At 40.3% G+C, this 23694-nt stretch overlaps 1 protein-coding gene across 1 annotated transcript; it reads right to left on the bottom strand.

The window, feature by feature from the left end:
• Positions 1 to 347: 347 nt before the first annotated feature.
• Positions 348 to 23686, bottom strand: top2b (DNA topoisomerase II beta). The gene is made up of 36 exons (XM_067611617.1): positions 23171 to 23686; positions 21164 to 21328; positions 18995 to 19085; positions 17050 to 17113; positions 15886 to 16031; positions 15680 to 15777; positions 15064 to 15276; positions 14174 to 14347; positions 13969 to 14070; positions 13742 to 13879; positions 13489 to 13627; positions 12408 to 12565; positions 11922 to 12047; positions 11721 to 11831; positions 11389 to 11494; positions 10613 to 10722; positions 9487 to 9579; positions 9143 to 9257; positions 8812 to 8933; positions 8494 to 8642; positions 8074 to 8305; positions 7547 to 7681; positions 7226 to 7426; positions 6921 to 7116; positions 6736 to 6827; positions 5627 to 5782; positions 5323 to 5406; positions 4274 to 4468; positions 4061 to 4187; positions 3521 to 3679; positions 2444 to 2654; positions 2231 to 2313; positions 1855 to 1950; positions 1264 to 1395; positions 1091 to 1176; positions 348 to 832 (listed from the first exon to the last, which is right to left on the bottom strand). The coding sequence occupies exons 1-36, from the start codon at positions 23210 to 23212 to the stop codon at positions 668 to 670; spliced, it is 4812 nt and encodes a 1603-aa protein (XP_067467718.1). The 5' UTR covers positions 23213 to 23686; the 3' UTR covers positions 348 to 667.
• Between the last annotated feature and the right edge of the window lie 8 nt (positions 23687 to 23694).

Raw genomic sequence — 23694 nt, forward strand, 5'->3', positions numbered from 1 at the left:
TTTCCTGCTTCATAAAGCTATCGCTGAGCTGATTTTTGGAATAGATTTGCTAGCCAGCAGTCTCCTGCCCTGCTACCTTTCTTGGGGTCACCATGACCAATAGTTGATCAGGGGAAGGATTGTGGATCATATGTCATGTGCTGGTAGATTTAAGATACAGACACAGACAAAACAGGGCACTTGCATGTAAAACACTGCTCCACAGCACCTCAAGTGGTGAAAAACTACACAGGGTTCCTTTAACTACGTAATCTCACTGTGTGTAAGGGAATTTATTAGAATTCTAGTGAGTTCTGCTCTGTGTAATATTGCTCAGTTATGAAAGAATCCAAAGCCATCAAACCACAGACATTTCATTGTTTACTTTTTTCAACTTCATGTTCAAAAAGTTACATAGTATTTTAACAATTAAAATGTGCTAAAGCACAGCGTTCTAAACTTCTAAAAGCCGCTTCGGACAAATACAGAACATTTCAATGAGCATAAAAAAAGGAAACCTGTATATGTATAATAAAAAGTGTAAAACAACTACACATTAAAAATTATTCAACATCACCATTAATGAAAATAAAATGAAACAGGAAATGTACAAAAGTCTGTGGGAACACAGAAGGAGGAGTAAACTTCCATACAAGCAGAGTGTGTTTGAACGTGATCGAAAGTTGCTTTAATCAAACATGTCGTCATCGTCGTCTTCTTCCTCGTTGTCTGACTCGTCAAAGTATTTGACATCTCTCTTGGCCCGGCCCGGCCGGTCACGGGACGGAGCGTTCATCGCACTCAGGCTGTTGCTGTCGTCATCCTCGTCATCGGATGGAGGTTTTTGAGGCTTCTGCACAGTAAACAATAAAACACTTTATTGTAATTACCACTCAAATTATGACTGCATTCAAACAGCACTAGAAGATGTGGTCCATAGTAGGCAGGGTTGAGGATTGAACCTACATTTTGAAAAGACCAAAGTACCAAAAATTGTCGATTATCAAAAGCTAGCTTGGAATATCTGGTCAGATTTCTAGTCTAGTTTGATTTTGATCCAATGGTTGATTTAAAAAAGGTTTTTCTAATTTTACTTTAGAAGAAGACTCACTCTGCCAACAGGTTTTGCTGTTTTCTTCATTGGACTGTACTCATCCTCAGAGCCAGAGCCCTTCCTCTTCCTCCCTCTGCCTTTACCTGCAAGTTCACAAAAACAAAAAGTGAACAAAAACTCCCCATTAACAATGTGATTTTTATAAAAAAGAAACAGATCCTGTGCTTTACCTTTGAGAGCTGGTGCTGGCTTCTTGGACCCAGTGTCAGAGTCGGAGTCCCAGATGGATTTATCTGGTTTCTTTGCTTTTGGTGCTGGTGGCTTCTTAGGTTTAGGAGCTGCATCAGAGGGCTTCTTAGCTGCTACAGATCGAATATAAAAACATGACCGTTAAAACCTGCTTAAACATGACTTCACGAAGACACAAGTCATCCCTTTCAACCTCCTCCCCTCGACACTGTGACATCAGAGTTTTTTTAAAAAAAACGCCCTGACTCAGGGTTGGAAACGGGAAGCAAGCAGTGGTCTCCTGCAGCAAACTTTCTGCCATCTAACTATCCAGCCATCCACCCAACCCACCTCCTCCTAATACGGCAGAAATCAGCTTATCAAGTCACCTTATACTGACATCATCTGAACTGCATCACTTCCTCAGGTCATAATTACTACAGCTGCTAGATGGTGTAAACGTAACTACAGGTCATTTTTGCCAGCCTGAATTTTAGACCTATACTATTGTTTTTCTCATGAGGACGGGCTGCTCTTATTGTATGATGCCGGCTGCATTAGAGCTCCTCCTGGTGGATGTTGTGAGACTTTACCTTTCTTTGCTGGCGATAGTTTGTCAAATGCAGAGCTGCTGGAGTAGGTGGAGAACACTGGGCCGTTGTCATCGTCGCTGTCAGATTTGGACCCATCTACAAGACAAACATGCTAATGTTTACCTGCTGCATCCAGCCAGTGTTGACAGTGTGCAGAATGTCAGCATGCATCAGTTTAAATTTATACAGTGTGTCACTGATGTTTCTAAGGTTAGTAGAGACACACTGAGAGCAGCTCACTGACAGCTATAAGTGAAGGAAATGATCAGTTTAATGAATGCAGCACAAGACTAAACTTGATTGTTTGAGAATGCATTAATGAGAAGGACTCGTTTAGCTCAACATCAGACACCAAATAACACTGAGCTTCACTCACCACTGTCGTTGCTCTTTTCAGAGAAGGCTGACTTGGACGAGAAGATGCTGGTTGTCTCTTTCTTTTTTGCTACTGGTGCGGACCTTGAAGGAAGAATAAACAATGTATTCAAACTTTATTACATGTTTTTTTTTCATTTTACTAGATATCAGACAGTAGAGAGATGACAGGAAGGAGGGGAGATGAGTGTCTGACGTGTGGTTTTAGTCTTACGTGGTCTTTTGTTTGGGGGAAGAGTAGGAGACTTCATTGTCGTCCTCGTCCTCGTCGTCGTTATGGTCGCTGTAGCGCTGCTTGGTGTCAGAGGCGGTGAAGTCATCTTTGAACGACCTCACCGGAGAAGAAGCCACATCATCGTCTCCGTTCTCCTCTTCGTCTGCCTCCTCCTCCTCCGAGAAGTCAAACGTATATTTTGGCTTCGACGCTGAAAGACAAGAGCAGAGTCTGTGTCAAATCACTTTATTATTGCTGTGGGTTCTGATGCCTTGTACAGTAATCACTTGTGTTGCAGAGCGGTTGCATCAGACTGCACGATTCAGGCCGACAGAGGCTCGTCAGCCTGAGGAAACATAGACTGAGTTTGCACGTTATTTTTTGAAGTCAGGGAGCTCAAAGCTGCCAGTCACTGTGTAACCAACAGCTGACTGTGGCTCGTATCAAATGATCTGGACATATGAATGAGAAACAACAAAGATAATTTATGTAATGTAAAAAAATGTGTGGGCACTACAGATGTATCATATCATATGATAATACCAGTATAAATCTAACTGTGGCAACATTTTTCATATCACAATCTTTAAAGTATTGTAAGGTGTTGATGTATTTACATTATGTCTATGTCTCTGCAGTTGTGGTAAATAAAGGCTCCAGCCACTATTAAAGAAAATACGATGTGTGTGTAAGATTGCTGTTGGCTTTTCTGTGGAGGAGTTGGCAACTTCAGTTGTGTGGCAGTGGTTTGAAAAAAAAGCATTTCACCACATACTGCATCGTCTAGTGATTACATCGACTGCGAGACGATTGGCATCGGAATCTGATTAAGCAAGTTGCAACACCGTGAACAAATAAAACATCAAAGTCGTTCGCAGTTGTAAAGAGTCTAAGCTAACAGTGCAGTCAGTAACAGTCAGTGTGTGAGGAAAAAAGTCACCACGTAAGCAGACAGCTGCCAGTTCAACAGCAGGCTGAAGTTAGTTTGATAATCACCAGCTGGACACATTTTACCCAACACACATATATAGAATATTCATAGCAAATGTAATGACATTTGGTGAACGTGAACTATACCTGATGCCCTCTGGGACTTGGTCTCTCTGGGGATGATGGGCTCGCTGTTCTCCAGGTCACTGTCTGACTTGGACTCATCATCAGACCAGGGATTTCTCTTCTTCACCTTCTTAGCGGGGGTACCTTTGGGTCCTGGAGGTTTTCTCACTCTGGGAGTTGCTGCAACAGAATAAACAAGATTACCAGGCTGTTAGTTTATTGTCAGTACTCTCGCTGAGGAGCTCCTTGGTTCTTCAATAATGGATTACCATTTTCTTGCAGTCTGACACAGTAGACAGACAAGAAACACTGTATCATGTCTAGAAAGCTGAAGTTTGAAACATGACTGTGCTGATATATTATTCATCTACTGATACAATTGCAGCTCCATCACTTCTCACAGCTGCACAAACAATCCTAAAAATGTTCCACCTGCAAAAGTTTGCGACTGAAAAACATTGAACTTTCCCGTTTAATTCAATACATTTCAATTTGGATGGACACAGACAAAAAGAATTTATGATGTTAGATGAAGAAGCTGAAGCTGAACAAAGAACTGACCTGGTTCTTTCTTCTCCTTCTTCACACGTGGAGCCTTTGGTTTGGCCACAGAGTTTTCTCCTGTTCCTCCTTCTCCACCCAAACCTTCTTCATCGAACTCCAACTTCACCGCTGGGTCGGAGTCACTCTGAGGAGCAAAAAGACAACCTGTAACAACCCTGACGATTCCTGACATCGCTCTTTTCATGTTGGTATTACATGAGAGGTTGTTACCTTCTTCTTTTTGGTCAGTTTCTTGGCAGCGTCAGATTTGATTGGCTGAGTCGGAGGATCCACCCTACGGCCGAACGGCGAGGGCATGGTCTCCTCAAGGTTCATCTTCTTCACTTTAGGTTTGCCCACTTTACCCTTCACCAGTTTGATGGCCTTTCCTAAACTCTGCTCTTCTCGCTCATGGGCCTCCAGGTTCTGACAGACAAAACACGTATTCATCAGTTCCATACAGATGTACATACTCACCACTCTGCTGCTCTCACTTTCTCTTTTTAAACACAAATACTAATATTCTCATTCACTAATTCCAATTGTTTCCACTTTGCTTTTTTTTCGATCACTGATAATATAGCTACAGTCAATAAAACTGTACATTTTTCAAATTAAAAGCCTACCAGGAATGCATTATGCCCTTTGAGCCATTAGGAGGCTGGCTTTCAGTGTAAAACATCTTAGCAGGAAGGTCTGAGTTCAATTGACAGAAACTTTAACAGCAAAATGTAAGCAACCAGAAATAATTAGTGAACAAAAACTGCCTTTCCGCTAAAAATGAGAAAGTGACAGTAAAACTTAAAATGTGAGCAGAATGGAAAAAGGGAGGCTTCTAGCTGTGATACAATAAATTATACAGTATGTGTCCAATGGGAAAAAAACATGTAAAAGGCCCCTCAATAAGCTGTCTCAAATAAAAACCTGGTTTCATCTGCAGTTGAGCTAAATAAAGGCTCCCAGCACTATTTGAGAATTTGTATCTACAAGTGGGGAGAGTCACATTTATTTTACTTACTGATATATTGGGCAAAATATGTTGAGTGACTGCTTTGACAGACTAGAACCCTGATAAGAACTAAAATTGGGTGATTTTATTTCTTTGATATGAAAAAGGTTCAATTTGTATTTGACATTAGTCTCAAATGAGACGCTAACCGAATTAAAACACATCAAACCCTTAAGTAAGCTATCAACCCTCTTCCATAGTTGAGCCAGTGTTGTTGTGAACTGAGAAGACAATGAAAGACTAAATGATGACGTGTGTTCTGTTCACTTACATCCAGCTCCTCGATGAACACTGCCAAGTCCTCCTTCCACAGATCCTCTGAGGATTTCTTCTGTAGATCATTCAGCTCTCCTCTCTGCACATCAGCACACAATTACATCGTTAATGAACACACGTCTACTTTCCATACACTATGAACTCTGCTCCTGGACCTGAGAAAGCACTCAACACTGTTGCAGCTGGATTCTGATTTCCATTTGGGTAACTTGTGATAATTTGATCAAAACCCCAAAAACACCACAAAGTCCTGACAGGCAGATGAAATGAACATGTGACTGATGTGCTGTGATTAATACCTTATGGTCCCTCTGTTTGAGCAGCTCCTCCACCTTCTCTTTCGTCAGGCACCACAGAGGCATGCTGAGGATGTAGTTGAAGTTTGGTCCAGATGAGGAGCCCGAGTCCACTGAGCTGTCGCTGTCGTTTCCGTCATGGTAATCTTCTTCTTGAGCCTGTCGGAGAAAAAAAAAAACATCCCGTCATACAACAGAAAACCTAGCTCATGGTACCTCATACAGCTTCAGCCAGGATTCATGTGATTTTACAGAAACGCTGCCAGGATTAATCCACTGTGTACTGTGTTTGTTAATAGTTATTGCAAAGATTACGATAATAGCCAACAGCTCTTTTCCACTCAGGAACTTAACAACCCAGAACCTGGAACTTCCTATAACCTGAACTTTTAAGGATCTTGCAAGGTTCTGGCATTACCTTCTTCCATGTGTTTCCACTGGTTTTTTTTTATAAAGCTAGATGTTGTGGATAAGTCATTAAAAAGCCTACAGCTGGAGCGACCATGCTTACTTGCTTCACTTTACTTACTTCACTTGCCCACCAAGTGGACATCTGGAGAATCGTGCAGATTAGGCAAATTAGACCCATAATGATGAATGAATGAAAAAACAATGGCAGTGTTTGAACTTTTGCACATGAGCAAAAAGGTTGTTCTTTGTATTTATTGTTGTGATGTTTCAATTGATGTTATAAAGAATCAAAAGGAGATATGCAATATGCAGAGGAGGGAAAGGAGACTAAAACAGAGTTGTTTTATTGTTATCAGAAAGTTCTGCCCCTGAAGAAAGGACTTTTTTTTTTTTTTTTTTTTTAACCACCTGGAACTACTGAACAGGGACTAAATTTAGTCCACGGTTTCTCTGATCAAAATAAAGATTTAGAAGTCTTGGACCTCTGGGAAAGTTCCTGTAGTGGAAACGCTGTAATTGTTGTTCTTTATCAAAATAATGGTTGTCATGGTCGATACAGATTCTGTAGTTAATTTGTGGTTACTGTTGTTATGTTTGTTGCAGTCGTCTCAACTAAAACTAGAGCTATTTACGTGTTTATTGCAATATGTATTGTCCAACCAGTTAATGTATTATTGTTGATGGAGTATGGATAAGTGTACCTTCTCCTGAGCCTTGGACCAGGCAGCTACAGGGTCAGACTCGTAGCCTTTCTGGACCAGCATGCGGATCAGTTCACGTTTGGATTTGTTCTCTGTTAAGACACAAAGAGAACAAGTCAACCACTCGCTGTTACACAAGCGGTTGATACTTGAGGTGATTTTTCAAGTATTTTCAGCGTTCTTACCGATCGTTATTTTTCCTTCGATCTTCTCCAGTACAAAGCGAGCCTGGTTGGAAAGTTTGGATGCCTCAGCTCCTAGACTGCCCAGTAACCAGTCCTTCCTCAGTTTGTAGTAGTGCAGGCGGAGCTCGAAGAACTCCTTAAGGATGTCCTGGACTGAATCGTATCTCTTCAGACATCCCATCTGGTCGAACAGCACCTGAGGATGAAAAGGGTTAAAAATCAACCAACTAGACACCATCTATATGTCAGGACACAAAACACTTCCCATTATTTATGTCTCACTTGAGGTTAAAATCAGAGTTTACCATGGAGTTGCAGGTGAGGCTGGACTGCAGCTTGAAGACTTTGTGGAGACCAGCTGCTTCAGCCTGGGCTAGTTTCTCCTCAGACATGCGAACCACAAACTTGACTGTGCTATCTGTGTGGTATTCCTTATAATCGTTGATGAGCGCTGGTGTTTTGTCGCTGCCCTGTAGCATGGGCTCCAGCACAGACTCCTTATAGGCCTGTAAACAAGAGATAAGAACCACAGTTACACCTAACACCAGTTCCCAAAATAACAGTTCTTTCTCTGGAGGCCAGTTAAGTTTAACCAGAGAGGTAAGACAAGGGGAGCTGAAGTGTACCTGTGTCCATGTCCGAACAGGCAGCTCTGTGATCTCGATGGTGTTTTTGTCGATGACCGACACCTCTCCGCTGACCAGGTACTGGTTCTGACCCAGTTCATGGATCAGCCCTTTGAAGTTTTTGTATCTGGGAAGCTGTTTGGGGACAAAAGTTACACAAGGAGAAAAACTGAGTGAAAGAATTAACAAAGTCAAACTTTGACGTTAAGATTTAGTCTTCTGGTTTCATCCGCTTTATCTAATTCCTTTTTCCACCTTCCCTTTTGGCTTTAATTGATCTATTTATCTATTCATGTTACATTGAAACATTCCATCTTTTATGTCTTTTGACCGTGAAAGTTCTTTTGTCAGGTTTTGTCAAGTTTCTATTGTGTTATACTGAAGGTAAATATATTATCATCTTGACCAACCCTACCTATGGCCAATCAGAAAAGAGGGAAGTGTCAACTAAAGTACTTGCAGTGTTAACAACAACCTGACACAGACTAATGTTTCTTCTTCATGCTCTAAGTCCTCTGACTGTTTACCATTGGCAGGGGGTCCTGGTGTTTGAGCATCCGGTTGATGTTGTTGACGATCTCTCGGGGGTCGTAGTTGGGGATTTTACACGCCCAGCCTGTCCCGATGCCCTCTGCACCGTTCACCAGCACCATTGGAATAATGGGAATGTACCATTCGGGCTCCACCTTCTGGTTGTCGTCATACAGGAATTTGAGCAGGTTGGAGTCCATGGCTGGGAACAGCAGCTTGGCGAGAGGACTGTGGGAAAAGAAACCACCATTATGGGACTCGCCATTTCCAGCACTCAGAAATTCAAATTCATCTTCACTTTAGAGTTTTCTGATGCAAGTTCTGTAAAAATCTGTAAGGATATTCAGATTTAAAGATTATAAACACTGGTATCATCAACTGGAATAAACAAAAGGAATCCAACAGTCATTATTTACCTGAGCATGGTGAAGATATAACGAGGACTGGCAGCATCTTTGCCTCCATTGATACGAGTACCAAACTGACCCAGTGGCTGCAGGATGTTCACGTTGTTGCTGCCCACAAAGTTCTGAGCCAAGTTCACGATGGTCATCATCAGAGCTTGCTGCATGGACACATGGGAAGTGGGTGATCAGTAACAATGAATAGAAAACACTGGAGGGAACGTTAGAGAGAAATCTCAAGCTAACCTGCACACTACTCATCTTTCTATCTGTTATGATGAATCAATACACGGAGTCACATGTCTGAGGACTGCGATGAGTTGACTGTACCTCTCCATGATGGTAAGCAGACATCTCTGCCACTGAACCGGCAAGCTGTGCCACCTTCACTTCCCTCTTGTCGTTCCTCTTCAAGCAGGTGAACAGGACCTTCCTCTGGCCTGGCTTTAAGCCTGCAAACACACACACACATCCCATCATTAGAGGAGGACTGTCTCAGGAGGGCTGTATGAGAACATTCTATAAACTACATTTCACTTCATGTCCTCTAAAAGTCTAAAATAGTAATGGTTGTTAGTTTCTAAAAAGATTCTTCACTGTGGCTTCAGGAGAAGAATGTCCAACATGAAACAGCTCACAGATGTGGAGTGTGTGTACAAACCGTCAACCAAAGATGGAATAGATCTCTCATTGTCAGAGTTGGAAAACAGAATCAGCTCCTTGTTGATGAAGTCATTGTATGACAGGTGCCTGGCCTGAGTTCCATACAGGTATTGCTGAAAAAAAAAACGAAGAAGGTGATTTTTTTGTATTTTTAAAAAAGGTATCTAAGGAAAACCACATGAATCATCACATGCCATCTAATCGCAGAGTTTGTGAAGCTCGGTCCAAAGGATTCTGACAGTGGGAGCAGCGCACATGTCAAAACCAGAACATCTTCATACACGAATTTTGACTTTCTTCCTCTCATCACTGCCTTATTAAACTTTCAACAAGGCCACAAACCTCTGGTAGGCCGTGCATCCTCCTTTGACGTCTGTCCTCCATGAAGTTTGTCAGCCACTCCTTCCTGTCGTCTGTCTTCTTCTTACTGAAGGCCTGGAACAAAACAACCACAACGTTGCAGTTCAGCCTCCATTCACTCATTTCAGCTCTTACATGCTTAAAAAAAAAAGAATTCATACATATATGCTACGCTTGTCAGTTGCCCCCTTTTCAGATATAAGGCAGCATCCCCAGACGGACAAAATTATACACTCAAGACCAGATTTACTGCAGCTTTTGTGGCAGTTTATCCAGGTGCAGAAACAAAGAAACATGCATTAAATACAGACTAATATAGAAAAATAAAGTGATTGGGCTTCAAATAATAAACACAATATCTGATCACTGTAACGCAAACCATGTCTAGTGAACGGGGAGTTTTGGTTTGTGTAGATTAAACTTAAAAATTTAATTTGAACTTGAACATCAGTGAACTGTAAAAATAACCGCAGGCTGCAACTAAACTTTTCTTTCTTTCATTAAGGCAAACAAGTGTGTGTGTGTGTGTGTGTGTGTGTGTGTGTGTGGCTCCATCTACTTTGCATTTCCCAATAATGTGTTCACTGCCTCCTTTTGTATTAGAAGTATGTTATAAATTAGAAGGTCATAATTTTAACACTAATATTTGGAGTAATAGTTTTCTGCTGCCAAAGTAAGTGTTCTGTAATCAAGATGACTACATTATCACTTCATTTCTGAGCTGTGATCTCAGACAAATCTCACCACAAAACTCAAGAGCTCTCCTTCACTTGCATAATGAGTCTGGAAGTCAGTCAAGGAGCTGACTGCGTAATGAGTTGCTGCCTTACTAAATCAGGCACTGACTACATGCAGTTTGCAGCTGCAAACTTAATAAAATTCACAGTGCACCATGCTATTTTCTTAGTAAATCTCAGTGACCAGAAAAATTGCAATCCAATACATGGCCCTGGCCACACATCCTGCCTTTGTGGAATTCATCGTGTCAGACAGGTATTGATTCAGTTCTACTGAACTGATGTTTTATTAGAGTGCATCATATTCAAAAGGTGTTTCTCAAAATTCTGCTGCCTCAGAAAACTGTACAGCGTTGGAGTATTGAACTCACCAGAGTGATGGCAGCGTCGTCCTCTGCTCCGCTGTATCTGAATGTGATGCGGTGCTTCTCCATGTCAGCAAAGTATTCCTTCGCCTCTTTGCTTGTACTTGTACCCAAACCTGGAACATAAATTAAAGAATTGATATGCATTCATCATGTCTTATTCACATATACACATATTTTACATTTGTCTTGTAACAGTACGACCGGTTGCTTGGGGGGCCAGTTAGATCAGCACCTGACAGTATTTTGGCCAGGTTAGTGATAGAGCACAATAAAACACAACACTTATATCTTGAACCCTCCAGAGCACATACCCAAAGTCAAAATATATAGTATAGACCCACAAACAATAAAACACCACAACAGATGTCCCTCAATGCACTTAGTGCATTAAACTACCAACCTCCTTACTACACTTAATACACAGAGCCGACTTCTTTGGCTCCATCTTATTTCTGAGTTGATGTGATATCTGAAAGTTTCAATTCATCTCAATTGTATATGTTTCTTTCTTTGCTAACCCCGACAGCTGGTGCGCCCTCTCCAGCTTGATTTTCCCAGCCTTGGTAGTCAGTGTGAGAACTTTGGGAATCCATGACTACATGAAATGTATGGCTGAGGTGGCCTCTTACTCGGTCCGCTTCACCAGAAGTCCCCCAAATTTAAGATTTTTAAATCAAATATTTTCCAATTTTTTTTTCAAAAAAGTGATAGAAGGAACTTTTGTTTGAATTTAGAAACATTTTCTTGGAAGTGTTTTATGATATATTTAAAGAGCAAACCTTTGTAGTACTTTATATGCCAGGTTTTATAGTTTTCTGTCTGTTTCTTCCACTCATCAAACTCTGGAATGCTGTAGAAGGCCAGCTCTTGCTTGTTCTTGGTCGCCTGCAGACAAAAAAATTCACACCAGTGAAGTTGAGGATTTCTTTACATTTATGCTGAGTTTTCATCTTGTACAATTAATAAGGAATGCCATTTAGCTAGCAAATAATCTCTAAAAAGAGCAGTACACAGTCAGCAAAGAGCCCTGGGTGTTTGTTATTGCGTGTATTGAGATGGTAATGGCCAGTATTCATCTGTGTGTGTGTGTGTGTGTGTGTGTGTGTCTTACTTTGACAATCGGTGTGATAAATTCCTCCAGGAATGTGTGTTTGAGCAGGGACGGCCAGTTGTGGTGGAAGAAGTTGATGAGCAGACCTTTAATATGGGAACCATCTTGATCCTGGGACAAGAGGAGAAATGTTAGAACTATACGAGTGAATGAAGGGATAGAAATAATACTAGAAGACACCGTGTCCATGAGGCAAGTCACCTGATCTGTCATGATCATGATCTTGCCGTAGCGCAGGCTCCTCAGAGACTCTGGGTCTTCATAGCTCTTCTTGTATTGAAGGCCAACGATTTTGATGATGTTGTTAATCTCAGCATTTTCCATGATCTGTAGACAAAAAAAGAGAATGTTAGATACCAAACTGAAAGTATTGAAGCTTCATTCAGAAATATTTTTTCACTTAATATATTTTTCACTTCTCAGGCTCCACATTTTATTTTCCTTCCACCTTCTTACATGTCATGTACACTAATGTGACAGAAGCTTTATAGCTCAGACACACTTAACTTACCATTACTCACCTTTTCAGTTGTCTCCGACCTTAATTTCATTATTACAAAGTCCTAATACTGCATTTTTATGTGGTGTTTCTGTTATTTTGTCCACCATGTGCAGGTTAGGTACTCACTACCGCTGTTTGTAACACATTTGTTGTGGGAGAAATTTCACCGATATTGAGCTGCTTACCTGTTTGTGTGTTGCTTCTCGCACGTTGAGGATCTTGCCTCTCAGCGGGAACACTCCGTAGCGATCTCGCCCGATGACTCCCAGTCCAGAGACGGCCAGAGACTTGGCTGAGTCTCCCTCAGTGAGGATGAGTGTGCATTCAGAGGAGTGTTTGCCACCTAGGACAAGGATATAGAGAAGATAACTCACTCATGTGTGTTCTTGTACAGTCTTGAAGAGAAATAAAATGACTTGTTGCTCTGAGTAGTTCTCTAGGTGGCTTTGATCCAAAAATAAAAATAAAATCATTCTCAAATAAAAGCCAGTATTGAAATGATGATTCCCACAAACAAATAAGACCTGGGTAAAAAGCTGAAATAGTTTCATTCACTAATTCTAATCTCTTCTACTTTGAAGTTTTTTCATCCAGTTGAGCTATGATAATTACTCAACACTTCCTGCAAATTTCACATTAAAAGCCTATCAGGAAAGGGAAGGCCAGTAAGCCTTTTAATGTGAAAAAAAAAGCATAAGTACAGGTGTGTTAAATTTCACTGACAGTAGCTTAACAAAAAAAACTAAACTAAAAAGACCCAAACGAAAAACAGCGAAGTAGAACCATTTAACCGATAATTGGTATTTCTGTAATTAGTCTGATCAATCTTTGTTGATGTTTAATTAAATTAAATATTTCTGAAATTCAGAGCAGCAGAGCAGTGAGCATGAAGGAAGTTTTGAGTTTGCATCTACAGCAAACAAAACATCAATTTTTCAATAGGAAAAATTAAAATGAGAAATTAGAAATGAGAAAGCATTTGAGATTTACAGTATATTCTATATCCAACCCCTAACATCTTTAGTGTTTATTAGGCCAATAAAATGCACTGTTTGAAGTAAGACTTATAATGTGCAGATAATGCCCTCATGAAGTCTTATAATCCCTTCTGAGCAATACTTGATGTCCTCTTTAAACCTCCCTTTCCACTGCACATCAGCTTTTATGATTTGGTTTAAGGGGAAACAGCTCCTGCGGTGCCATCTGTGGTGGACATTCATTAGAACACATTCTTCTACTCGATACATAATCACACTGTTGACGCACCAGCATCGTTGGCGTCATCTAGCTTGGGGATGCCTTTGATCTTGCTGTGCTTCACAGATGAGCACTTTTTATTCAGCTGTGTCTGAGCTTTGAACTTCACCCAGTTGAGTATACTCTCCACAATCCCGCAATTGGTTGCCTGTGGGTGACAAAGAGACAAAAACCTTTGATGCCCAGCTATTTTACATGAGAACAGATGAAACGAAAAAAAAACAGAGAGGGGGGGTTCAAATTAAACGAGAAGGGTCCTTACAGCCCGGACGAACTTGTCTGACAGAAGGCACTTGGACCCAAAGCTCTTGGTCTGTAGTGTCATGTTCTCCTTGGTCTGGGAGTCAAAGCTGGGATTCTCAATCAGCGCGTTCACAAACACCCAGATGTGGTTTTTCACCTGAAGTACAAACGAGAGGAAAGTGAGTCAGCTTGCAACACATGTGCACAATAACCTGAAAAGTAACTTAAAATCATTCATTACTCCACCTGGAAAGGTTTGACTGACACTCCTGCCTTGTTCTTCTTCTTCACCACTTCGATAAGTTTGGCCACTATCTGATCCACCACATAGTCGATGTGTCTGCCACCCTGAAACATACACAACCTCAGTGTTAGAAACACATTTTAATCACAGATTTTTTTTTTTTTTTTTTTTTTTAAACACACAGTCTATCACTGCTGCTTCAGATACCTTGGTGGTGGCGATGCTGTTAACAAAGCTGATCTGTTGGAATCCTTTCTCGCTCATGGTGAGGCAAACCTCCCACCGTTCGTTTACAGTTTCGTTCACCACCTTCAGGGCCACGCCCGTCTCGTCCAGTTTGTCCTTCACATATAGATCCACATAGCTGCGGAACCCAGTAACCTTTAATGACAGGAAGGAGAGACGCAAGTCAGGTTCAATATCAGTATTCACCCGCATCATTTAAAAAAAAAAAAAAAAAAAATCACAGCTGCTCTCAGGCCTGTCATAAGTCATGGACCACAGCTGTTTGGGACAGAAAATGTGTTATAAATTACTTAAGATCAATTTCAGAAAAACGTAAGGATTCGTTAGTAACTGCCATTATATTAAATATCATCGTTGTAGTGTCGGTCTATGTTAGAGCACAGAGCAGTTGGTGAACACATCGGTGTTATTATGGATAGAGAAACTGAAACACTGATGAAAGATCAAAAGAAGAGCTCTTCATCATTATTTCATCATTTGTACAATTCTCATGAAACCTGACACATATAGAGATGTATTCAGATCTTTGAATATACAACCACAGTTTAACTAGAATGATGTTCCACTAAAAACACACGTTAAGATCCATTATGCTGATTTATCCAGTAACTCCCACACCGCTCAGTAGCATAAACTGAACTATCTTCTCAAACTTTATATTTATTTAATCTTTTATAGAATCTACTTCTGTATTGCTTTGAACTGTTTGTACTGATGGTGACTCTTCAGTTCAGGTCTGTGAAGCTGAACTTCATGACAAGTTGCATAATTGTATCAGCGATGTGAAGCACTCAACACAGTGTCAACAAAAAAAATAAATAAATAAAACGTGTGGTGAGATTGAGACTTACGGGTAACTTTTTCCCGTTCAGCGTGACTTTGACCCCCCTGCAGGAGCCGGCTACATCATATGCTCTGCGGGTAAGAAGTGCTACGATATCCTTGTCCAGTTTCTCCATCTTGAACTTGGAGAGATCTGGCTGGAACGTCACGCAGGTGAAGTCGTCGCCGTCGAAGAACTTGATCTTGGGATCGGCTGTCTTGGTCATGTTGTTCTGCCATGTCTGAGGGCGGTGAAACACACGGTAACACACACATACCTGCCGCTGCCTGAAACATCCTCATATAAATATCTAGATTCTTTTACTCCATCACTACAAGTGGATGAATGATCTTTGATGCAGAGTTTGTCCATGATCCTCTTGAACTCAGAACATCCAATCCAGTGTATTTAGGCTTAAATAAGTGTGATATGAAACACCCGGTGACTTAACTGTGCTCACACCACCCTGAAGGATGCAACCACAAATGGTGATAATATACACAACCTTACCTCAGATATGATCAATGTCAAAACCCTAGAAAACAGCAATTGTTTGACTCAAAGATATCAACTGGCACCAGTCAAAAGCTTGCGAACAAACAAGACCATCTCCTATTCTAAATCAAGAGTAGACAAACCCCCACCTGTTTAAAACTGTGTCTGTACTCCTTGCAGGCGGTTTCCACTGTGAACTTGGTACTGAAGATGTTGCAGAGTTTAGCACCGTATCCGTTCCTTCCACCTGGGGCCAAACAAACAGTTAGCAGTCAACAACAGTCACCTTTCTGAACTGATTTCAGTCATCACTGATAAAAAAAACAAAGAAAAACGCTGAGATGGCTCCTCTCACCTGTGACCTTTTTCTCATCATCGTCGTAGTTGCTGGAGGTGAGCAGATGGCCGAAAATGAGAGCCGGGACGTACATCTTCTCGTCCTTGTGCTCAACCACCGGGATTCCTTTACCGTTGTTCCAGATAGAGATGGTGTTGGACTCACTGGTGGGGACAGAGTAGAGAGGAATGAATCAGTGATACAGGTTATATAAACACAGACAGTCTGATATATATATATGTGAAGGGCTGAGTGCTGAACCTCCATACTTCTTTGGCATCAACTGAAATGAGGCTCTAGCACTGACAAATGAAAACGATCAACTTTTAAAAGCTGGTAAAAGTGTGTTTTACTAAAAAACACTTTCCAATTCCTACGTCAGGGTTTCTGCACTGCTCACTAAAGTAAATGTAAGACATTTTAAGACCCTTTTAATACCACATATAATGCAGTAACCAATACCAGTCAAACCAGCCAAAGAACGACAGAAAACCAGTCAGGACCTACAAATATTTATCAAGCAGATTCATTTATATAACCCTGTTTTTTGACTTCCCAGCTGTATAATACTACTAAGGGGGTGTTAAGACGTCTTGTTTTTTTTGAAATGACATCTGTCAGTGACCCCCACATCTGATATAATATGATGCAGTTTACTTTGTGGTGACTGAATAAGCTCAACCACATGCAGGCTGAGGGATCTCTGGAGAGCAGCATTAACATCTCTATAAAGCACATTAGCAGCAGAGACTTTATGTGCCAAGGCTAATGGTATCATTTATACAGCAGGGGACATTAGAGAGAGGAGCAGCTCAGCTGAAGGACACGCTGCTGCTTAAGTAGTCAGATGTGGATGCAGTTGGCAGGCTGGAGGTGAACCGCATATAAAACAAGAGCTCAGTGCATTTCAGCAGAGGCTCATTATACTGTAGTGTTGCCTGGATCTATGTCTCGAACATCCTTCATCTACTGCATGCATTCACAAGCCCTGTTAATATCCACGGCATGGAGAAAACACACAGCTTCAGAAAGAAAGCAACGTCCTTCCACTAAGAGCTGTCTGAGCATGTCACAAGCTCAAAATACAAAAAAAAGAAGACATGATCAACTTCTAATCAAAACCCAACATGTGGAAGTGTGAAGTAAACACTCTACTTAATAAACAAGGAACAATGTACTCACGGGTCAATGGTGATCTTAATGGCAGTCATGTTTTTGTCCCTTTGTTTGTTATCTGCTGCGTTGACTGAAGGAAAAAAATAACAAGAAAATATCAGAAATCATCTTTCAAATTGCATGTTTCATCCAAAACTCAAAGATATTGAAATCACAATGAGCAAGTCCTCATGTTGGAGAAACTGGAACCAGCAAATATTTGGAATTTCTGCTTGAAAATGACTTAAAGAATTAACCAAGTTGAAAAACTGTTGTCCATCTACTGACCTAGAAGTGTTTCAGTATTGGACTGAAGTAAAAACAATAATGAGTCTATTTTACACGTGAATAAAGAAAGATGAATCAAATAGATGTATGAAACATTACTGCTTACAGCATAAAGCATTTAAAGGCCCTCCAAATCCACACAGGTGTTTTCAATCAGGGCTGATTAGATCTCCAGTATATATTAATAAGAACACCCAAACAGGTTCAACAAAACCAACAGGAGAGTAAATGAGCTGTCAAACAACCCTCATCTGCACACGCCCACACAGTCCAGAGAGGAGCTCCTGTGTAGGTGGACTGTGGCTGTGTTGTGGCTTTAAATGTCACCTGTATAATCTTTATTTTCATACAGTCCTGTATAGTATGAAAACAAGCTATATTTAACTCTTTGACAAAAGTAACTAAATTCAAGGTCTTCCAGAGCTTTCAGCTGAATCTATGAGTAGATGAAGTGCTGATGAAGACCGTGAGCAGTTGAAAGCTCTGGGAAAACCCTTGAATCAATATTACTATGTCAAACTACTATTTCCAAGGTCATGCTCATATATTTAATCGTTTTAATTACATATTACATGAACTTATAATGGATTACATCAGTCATTCATCAAGCTAAAATACATTTCTGCTGTTATAATCAACAGATCAATTCATAATGATATAATAAGCATTAGTTGCAGCCCTCGTGTGCACATGACTACTCATTATTCCCACATTTTCTGGTCATGTGACAAAATGATAGTTTTGAGAGTATGGTCAACCTTGCAGGGTTCATATTATGACACACCTAATGATAGTAAGATATTAGGCAATAACTAAAAACATGTGGGAGGTTCAGTTTTGGAGGGACACTGTGAGGGAAATATTTATGATGGAAAAACAACAGGAGGTCACTTCACTGCTAACAAAAACAACACTATCAATATCTGAATCTGGATGAACCACATCCAACATGGACATTAAAACTATTGAATAAGTCATGTTGGTTTAATTCAGTGACACAAACATTTGAATTTCACACAAAAATGTAGCTTCTCTTGTTGCTGAGAATGATTCTGCCTTAAAATATCCGCTCCTGCCGGGTACCTCTTGTATAATTACATGGACACGGCGATAATATCCAGACAATGAAATAGTGTCATCAATCAAACACCTCCGTAAACACACAGGCTAAGAGGGCCAAGTGTGCGGAGATGAATGCAATCATCAACAACACTCCCATGTGGTGAGCGGCATCATTACAATGGTGCACTTTCCTAACAGAAACCTCATGCACGACATCACTCCCACATTTTACTGAGTCATTAAAACTAATGCGGAGCAGATAGAGCGTACAACTTCTTTATTAACCTTTATTTAGCAGAGGAAAGCTGACTGAGCAAACTTCTGCACTGCTGCTTTGACCGTGAGCTGCTGCGACTTCTGAAATGATTTCTCAGTCTACTTTTCACAAATGTCTCTATTGAGACTGCACACAAAGATGAAATCACAGAGGGAAACTAATCTCCAAATACAGTCCTAGATCAATGCCACTGAACAGTGCCCACCAGCACGCTGTGATTCTGTACTGATGATAAGCACTGAATATCACAGTTATGGAGTGACAATCGTATATGACAAATGAACCTTTATATTAACTGCGCGCATTACAGTGTCAAAGTCAGAAGAACGCTGTGGATTTACTCACCAAGAATTTCATCAAAGATCTTGTAAAGTCCTGGGACGTAGGTGATTTCTCTCTGGTTCATTCCCACCTCTTCATCAAAAACCCACATTTGCTGAAGAAAAAAAAAAAAAGATACAAGTCATTTTTAAAAAAGATGTAAAACACATTCATAAATGATTCAGCTGTCAAAACAACAAAAGCTAGAGATCATTTGCTAGAGTATGCAAATGATCAGGCATGTGTCAGCATGTTAGCACTAATAGATTCACAACTTTAAAGGCTAGTGTAGATTGTTGATGGCTGATATTAATTATATATGGTTGAAGTAGGGATGCAACAGACAATCATTGTGTGATTAGTCTATTATTCTTTTAATTAATAATTTAATTGAAAATGTAAAACAATAAGTCTCTTTACAGAAGCTGAAACAAACAAGTATTTAATATTTTCAATGATAAATTACTTAAAAGTTTAATTATAAAATTTCCACTGATTATTTTTTGTAAAGTAATTACATTTTTCACTTGTAATTTGGTCTGAGTCACCACATCACTAATATGACATATTGTGTCTTTACAGTTAGCCATTAGATTGCTAACTGCTTTTGTACAGTATTATTTGTATTTATAAAGTATTAATATAAAAAGAAACATTATTAAACAAAATGAACACATTCAATCTTCAAGTAAGGTATGTGAACATAGAAAGACATCAGAGAAGAATCTGTGTGACTGTACTGGATGACTGACAGCTTTCTGGGTTTCTGTTTTGAAGGAGTTCCGTGTTGTGTTTGTTCACACAGAGCCGCAACGCTCACGCTATATTTAAACATGTGAAACGAGGCAAAGCAGGAAGTTACGCGTCGAGTTTGTTTACTACAACATACTGCTTCGCTGTCTCGTGATCTCCTCCTTGGTTTGGAGGGAAAGTAGTTCTCCATTTCAGGTGTCAGACCAATATCCAGATGTTTTCACAAAGTCTGTGGCTTTTGCCCGTCTTCTGTCTTGTGTCTATCTACTAGCAACACACCCAGCTGTTGTGATATATCAAAGCCACGGGTTTGGAGGACAGAAAGCATTTTATTACAGAGGTGACCAGACATTAGTTTCTTTCAGTGAACTGTCAAAATGATTTTGAATATTTGTCAGTAAAAAATGTATTTTATTTTGTTATAACTCAGGATGTGTTTTCAACAGAAGGTGAAATCCAGATCAGAGCTTTCACACCAAAATAGGGCAGTATGCTCTGCCTTTTATCTCCATGAATTTTACACATAAAAGTGTTTTCAGGTGTTGGGGAGTACTACTGTAGATGTGAAAAAAAGTTGTATGACTCCTTTTGTGGCTCCAGACAGAGCTGTGTGAAATCTGATAAAATGCATGTGGAATAAAAAAGACATTGATTTTGATCCTTTAAATCTTTAAAGATGTCAGTTGTGTGAAGTGCAGCAATTTATACTTCAGGTTCGACTAAAATGCACATGTGTGATTAACTGGTTTTTAGTTTTGCAGCTTTAATCAACACTGGACTGTAGCTAGAGGGAAACTATGGTATTTTTCAACCTGGAGCCTATTTTCCCATCTCTTTGTGTCAGGTTGAGTTGTTGTTGAAAGCAGCTAAATATTCAGCCATGACAGAGTTGCAGAGAGAGGAGTGCCGGGAGGAGTTTGTTGTGTTGGAGTACAGAAAGCGTAGCTTAGTGTAACTAAAAGATTTTCAAAGTCATGGCTGAATATTTAGCTGATTTCATCAACAACTCAACTCTTGCGACATCTCACAAGACTTCTCCTTGAGCTTGTTAGACACAACAACAAAACGACCAGATCAAGTGAAAGGTAAAGAAAAAGGTTTTATTTCTCTGTATGGTCCTTTTCATAATGTTGTTAGACACTTATAATAACAATCTGAGCCTGTCAGAGAGAAAAACAAGCACTTTAAGTGGGCGTACATTGACAGCGTGTTATTGTCCCGTCAGATTACATGGCAGCCTGTTTTGCGGCTGCAGCTTCTCACTCAATACTGGACTCATTTCAAAATGGGAAATGATGGGGAAAAGGGTCCAGGTTGAAAAATACTGAAATTTCCCTTTAAAGGCGTCTCTACTGCTGCCTGTTAACCTGCATTCATACCCCTAGGTTCCGAGATGAGTCTGAAACTGAGAACTTGTGAACAACCATGCTCTGGACTCACCTGGGTGATGGGCTCCACAGTGCCGATATATGTGTCTGGACGGAGAAGGATGTGCTCTAGCTGGGTCTTCTTCTGGTACACTCTCTCCACAGACAACTTGGAGCCCGCCTTGTCTTTCTTGGACCCTTCCATCTTGCCGGTATCACCCCTGCCATTCGCTGCCTCCTGTTTGACAAGATTGTTTGTGTTATTAATATACACATAACTCAGATAAAACCCCAGGAGCTGAGAGAAAATGACTGAGCTGGGTGGGTTGTTGATAGCAGATTATCAGTGCTCACCACCACGAGGAGAGCGCCCTAATCCTTTATCTGTGGCTTTGTCATTTTGGTGGCAGATAATCAACGGATACAAACTCCAGTCATTATAACTAGACAGTAGAGGTGACTCAAGTTGTGCCTATAATGAGGTGAGCTTTAAACCTTGTATCGCTCTATTTAAAGCAGTAATAACAGCAACAGTAATATTTGCGCAAGTTGGTGAACATACAATAACATTTTAAATTTTTGAAATATTCCAATGAAGCTAGCGGGAATAACGAGAATTAAAAGGAAATACTTGCAAGTATTTATTTGTCACGAAGACAGAAAGAAACATGTTCACAAACACATGTTTCACATGTAGATACAAACGTAAACATCTCTGAAATCATAAATTAACAGTTTAGTTATGATGATTGAACTTGAGTTTAAATCCAACACATGACAATATTTAATGTGGAGACTCTAGCTCTGCCTTTGTGATGTTAAATTATAGGGCAAAAGTTATAGAAACGTATATGAAGTTGAAACCTATAAGTTAACATTTTCAAAATAAAATCAGGTTTGAGTTGCCAAAACTAAAAATGCTTAAATTCCCACTGACATATTTGACATATTTTCTTCTCTACCCCATTACACAGCATATATTGGTAGTACTGTACCTACAGTATATGGAAGTATACATATATGCCTGCTGTATGAAAGAGATATCACTATCTCCTTGCATTACAGTATTTTTATGTAGCTAATTACTGGTAGTATATTTGCCTGTCTTGTTACAGTCACCTTGTTATAAATAACCAATAGCTTCAGTGTTAATTCACATGCATGTGTTTCTAAAAAGGTGCTGGTAAGGACACTATGGTGTGTAAATGTGTTATTATTACCCGATGCAGCCATGACACAAAATCTGGCATTCAAGGCCAAGCTAATGCTGCAACGGACTATAAATGCAACCAGACTAGAAAGTTACAGTGCTCGGTCTCTGACTCTGAGGATGCCTTTGTGTGTTTCTGTGTGTGTGAGTGGGAGGGCTGACAACTGTTTACTACCGCGGTATGAGGAGTCTGCCCTACGCCATTGGAAATCCCTGCTCACTGGTTTAAATCAGCAGCACACTTCTAGACTTGCACAAGTTAACAAACTAGAAGTTAATTCGCTTTAAAGTGATCTACCAACTTATCCAGCGCGTTTTAACACAGTTCACTCCTAATGTCCCTAACAGGTCAACACTGCGTTTAGGAAATACCAAATCAAGAGGTTCACTGAGATGACCTTTGCTCCATTAATAGTATTTATGCTGTCATAAACCACCAATGATTGTTGTAAGTTAAGCCGTAGGGTCACTTTACATGTTTTAGTTTTCTACGTTTAGTCCCCAACTTCGGTTTGAATGCGTAACGTTAAACCTCAGGCTGCAGTAATGTTAAGGTTGCCGTCTTTGTCCCGAGATAACAGATTATTTATAACTCTGCACCTATCAGTTATTGTTGTTATCTTTGTTTTTGAAAAAGTCTTCTGTGTTCCTGCGTCCGGGCGCCGGCCTTTGTGACCCGGTCAGGATTTAAATGGAGACTGTAGCTGGCTCTTTAACAAGCGTATGAATGGAGAGAACAGCCACTGTAATGGACTTGCGAGGGATTTAAACGCTTGCTACGGTGAACAATACACTTAGGTTACGAATTACAAATGCACAGTTGAGCTTATAAAATTATAAGTGAGATAGTTGTACAGCAAACAAACTTACCATCCAAGCCAGACCCCCGCTTCCTGCTGCGCCGTTGGACATCTTCCTTTGTGATCTCAATTTTTTTGTGATGTTGCTCGTAAAATGTCTTCAATTCCAGCGATATTAAATGTCCGTCCACATAACAAATGTCTTAGTTGCTGTAAGCCACCAAAACCTCCTTACCTCCCATGTTCTTTCTCCCGTTTGCTTTAAAAGATAGTCCTTTGAAGGTATCAAAACAAGCACAGAAGAAGGGAGCGTATCGCGGCTTTTGTTAAAATCGACAAGCGGAGGCACAGTAGGCCTAAACTTCCAACAAAGATGCTAACAGGGCTACTTGCTGCACAATAAATACTGTACAAAACGCGCACGTTATATACGCTTACAATTTCATGTGAAAACTGAACAGAATAAAAGAGTTGTTTAACTGAAATTCTCCAAAAACAAAAATACTTTTCATTTAGAAATAAAACGAATATTAGCTAACGGCAGCACCCGCTGTCCGGCTCCGCCATCTGCAAGATAGACGGCGAATCGTCTCG

Source organism: Thunnus thynnus, chromosome 15 (genome assembly GCF_963924715.1).
Source record: "Thunnus thynnus chromosome 15, fThuThy2.1, whole genome shotgun sequence".
Taxonomy (NCBI): domain Eukaryota; kingdom Metazoa; phylum Chordata; class Actinopteri; order Scombriformes; family Scombridae; genus Thunnus; species Thunnus thynnus.

Excerpts from the sequence above, each read along its gene's own strand:
- top2b (XM_067611617.1), bottom strand. The coding sequence starts at position 23,212 with ATGTCCAACGGCGCAGCAGGAAGCGGGGGTCTGGCTTGGATG. Across the intron at positions 14,071-14,173 it reads ACAGCATCGCCACCACCAAG|GGTGGCAGACACATCGACTA; the intron begins GTATCTGAAGCA and ends TGTATGTTTCAG. Across the intron at positions 2,655-3,520 it reads CAAGTCCCAGAGGGCATCAG|CGTCGAAGCCAAAATATACG; the intron begins GTATAGTTCACG and ends CTTGTCTTTCAG.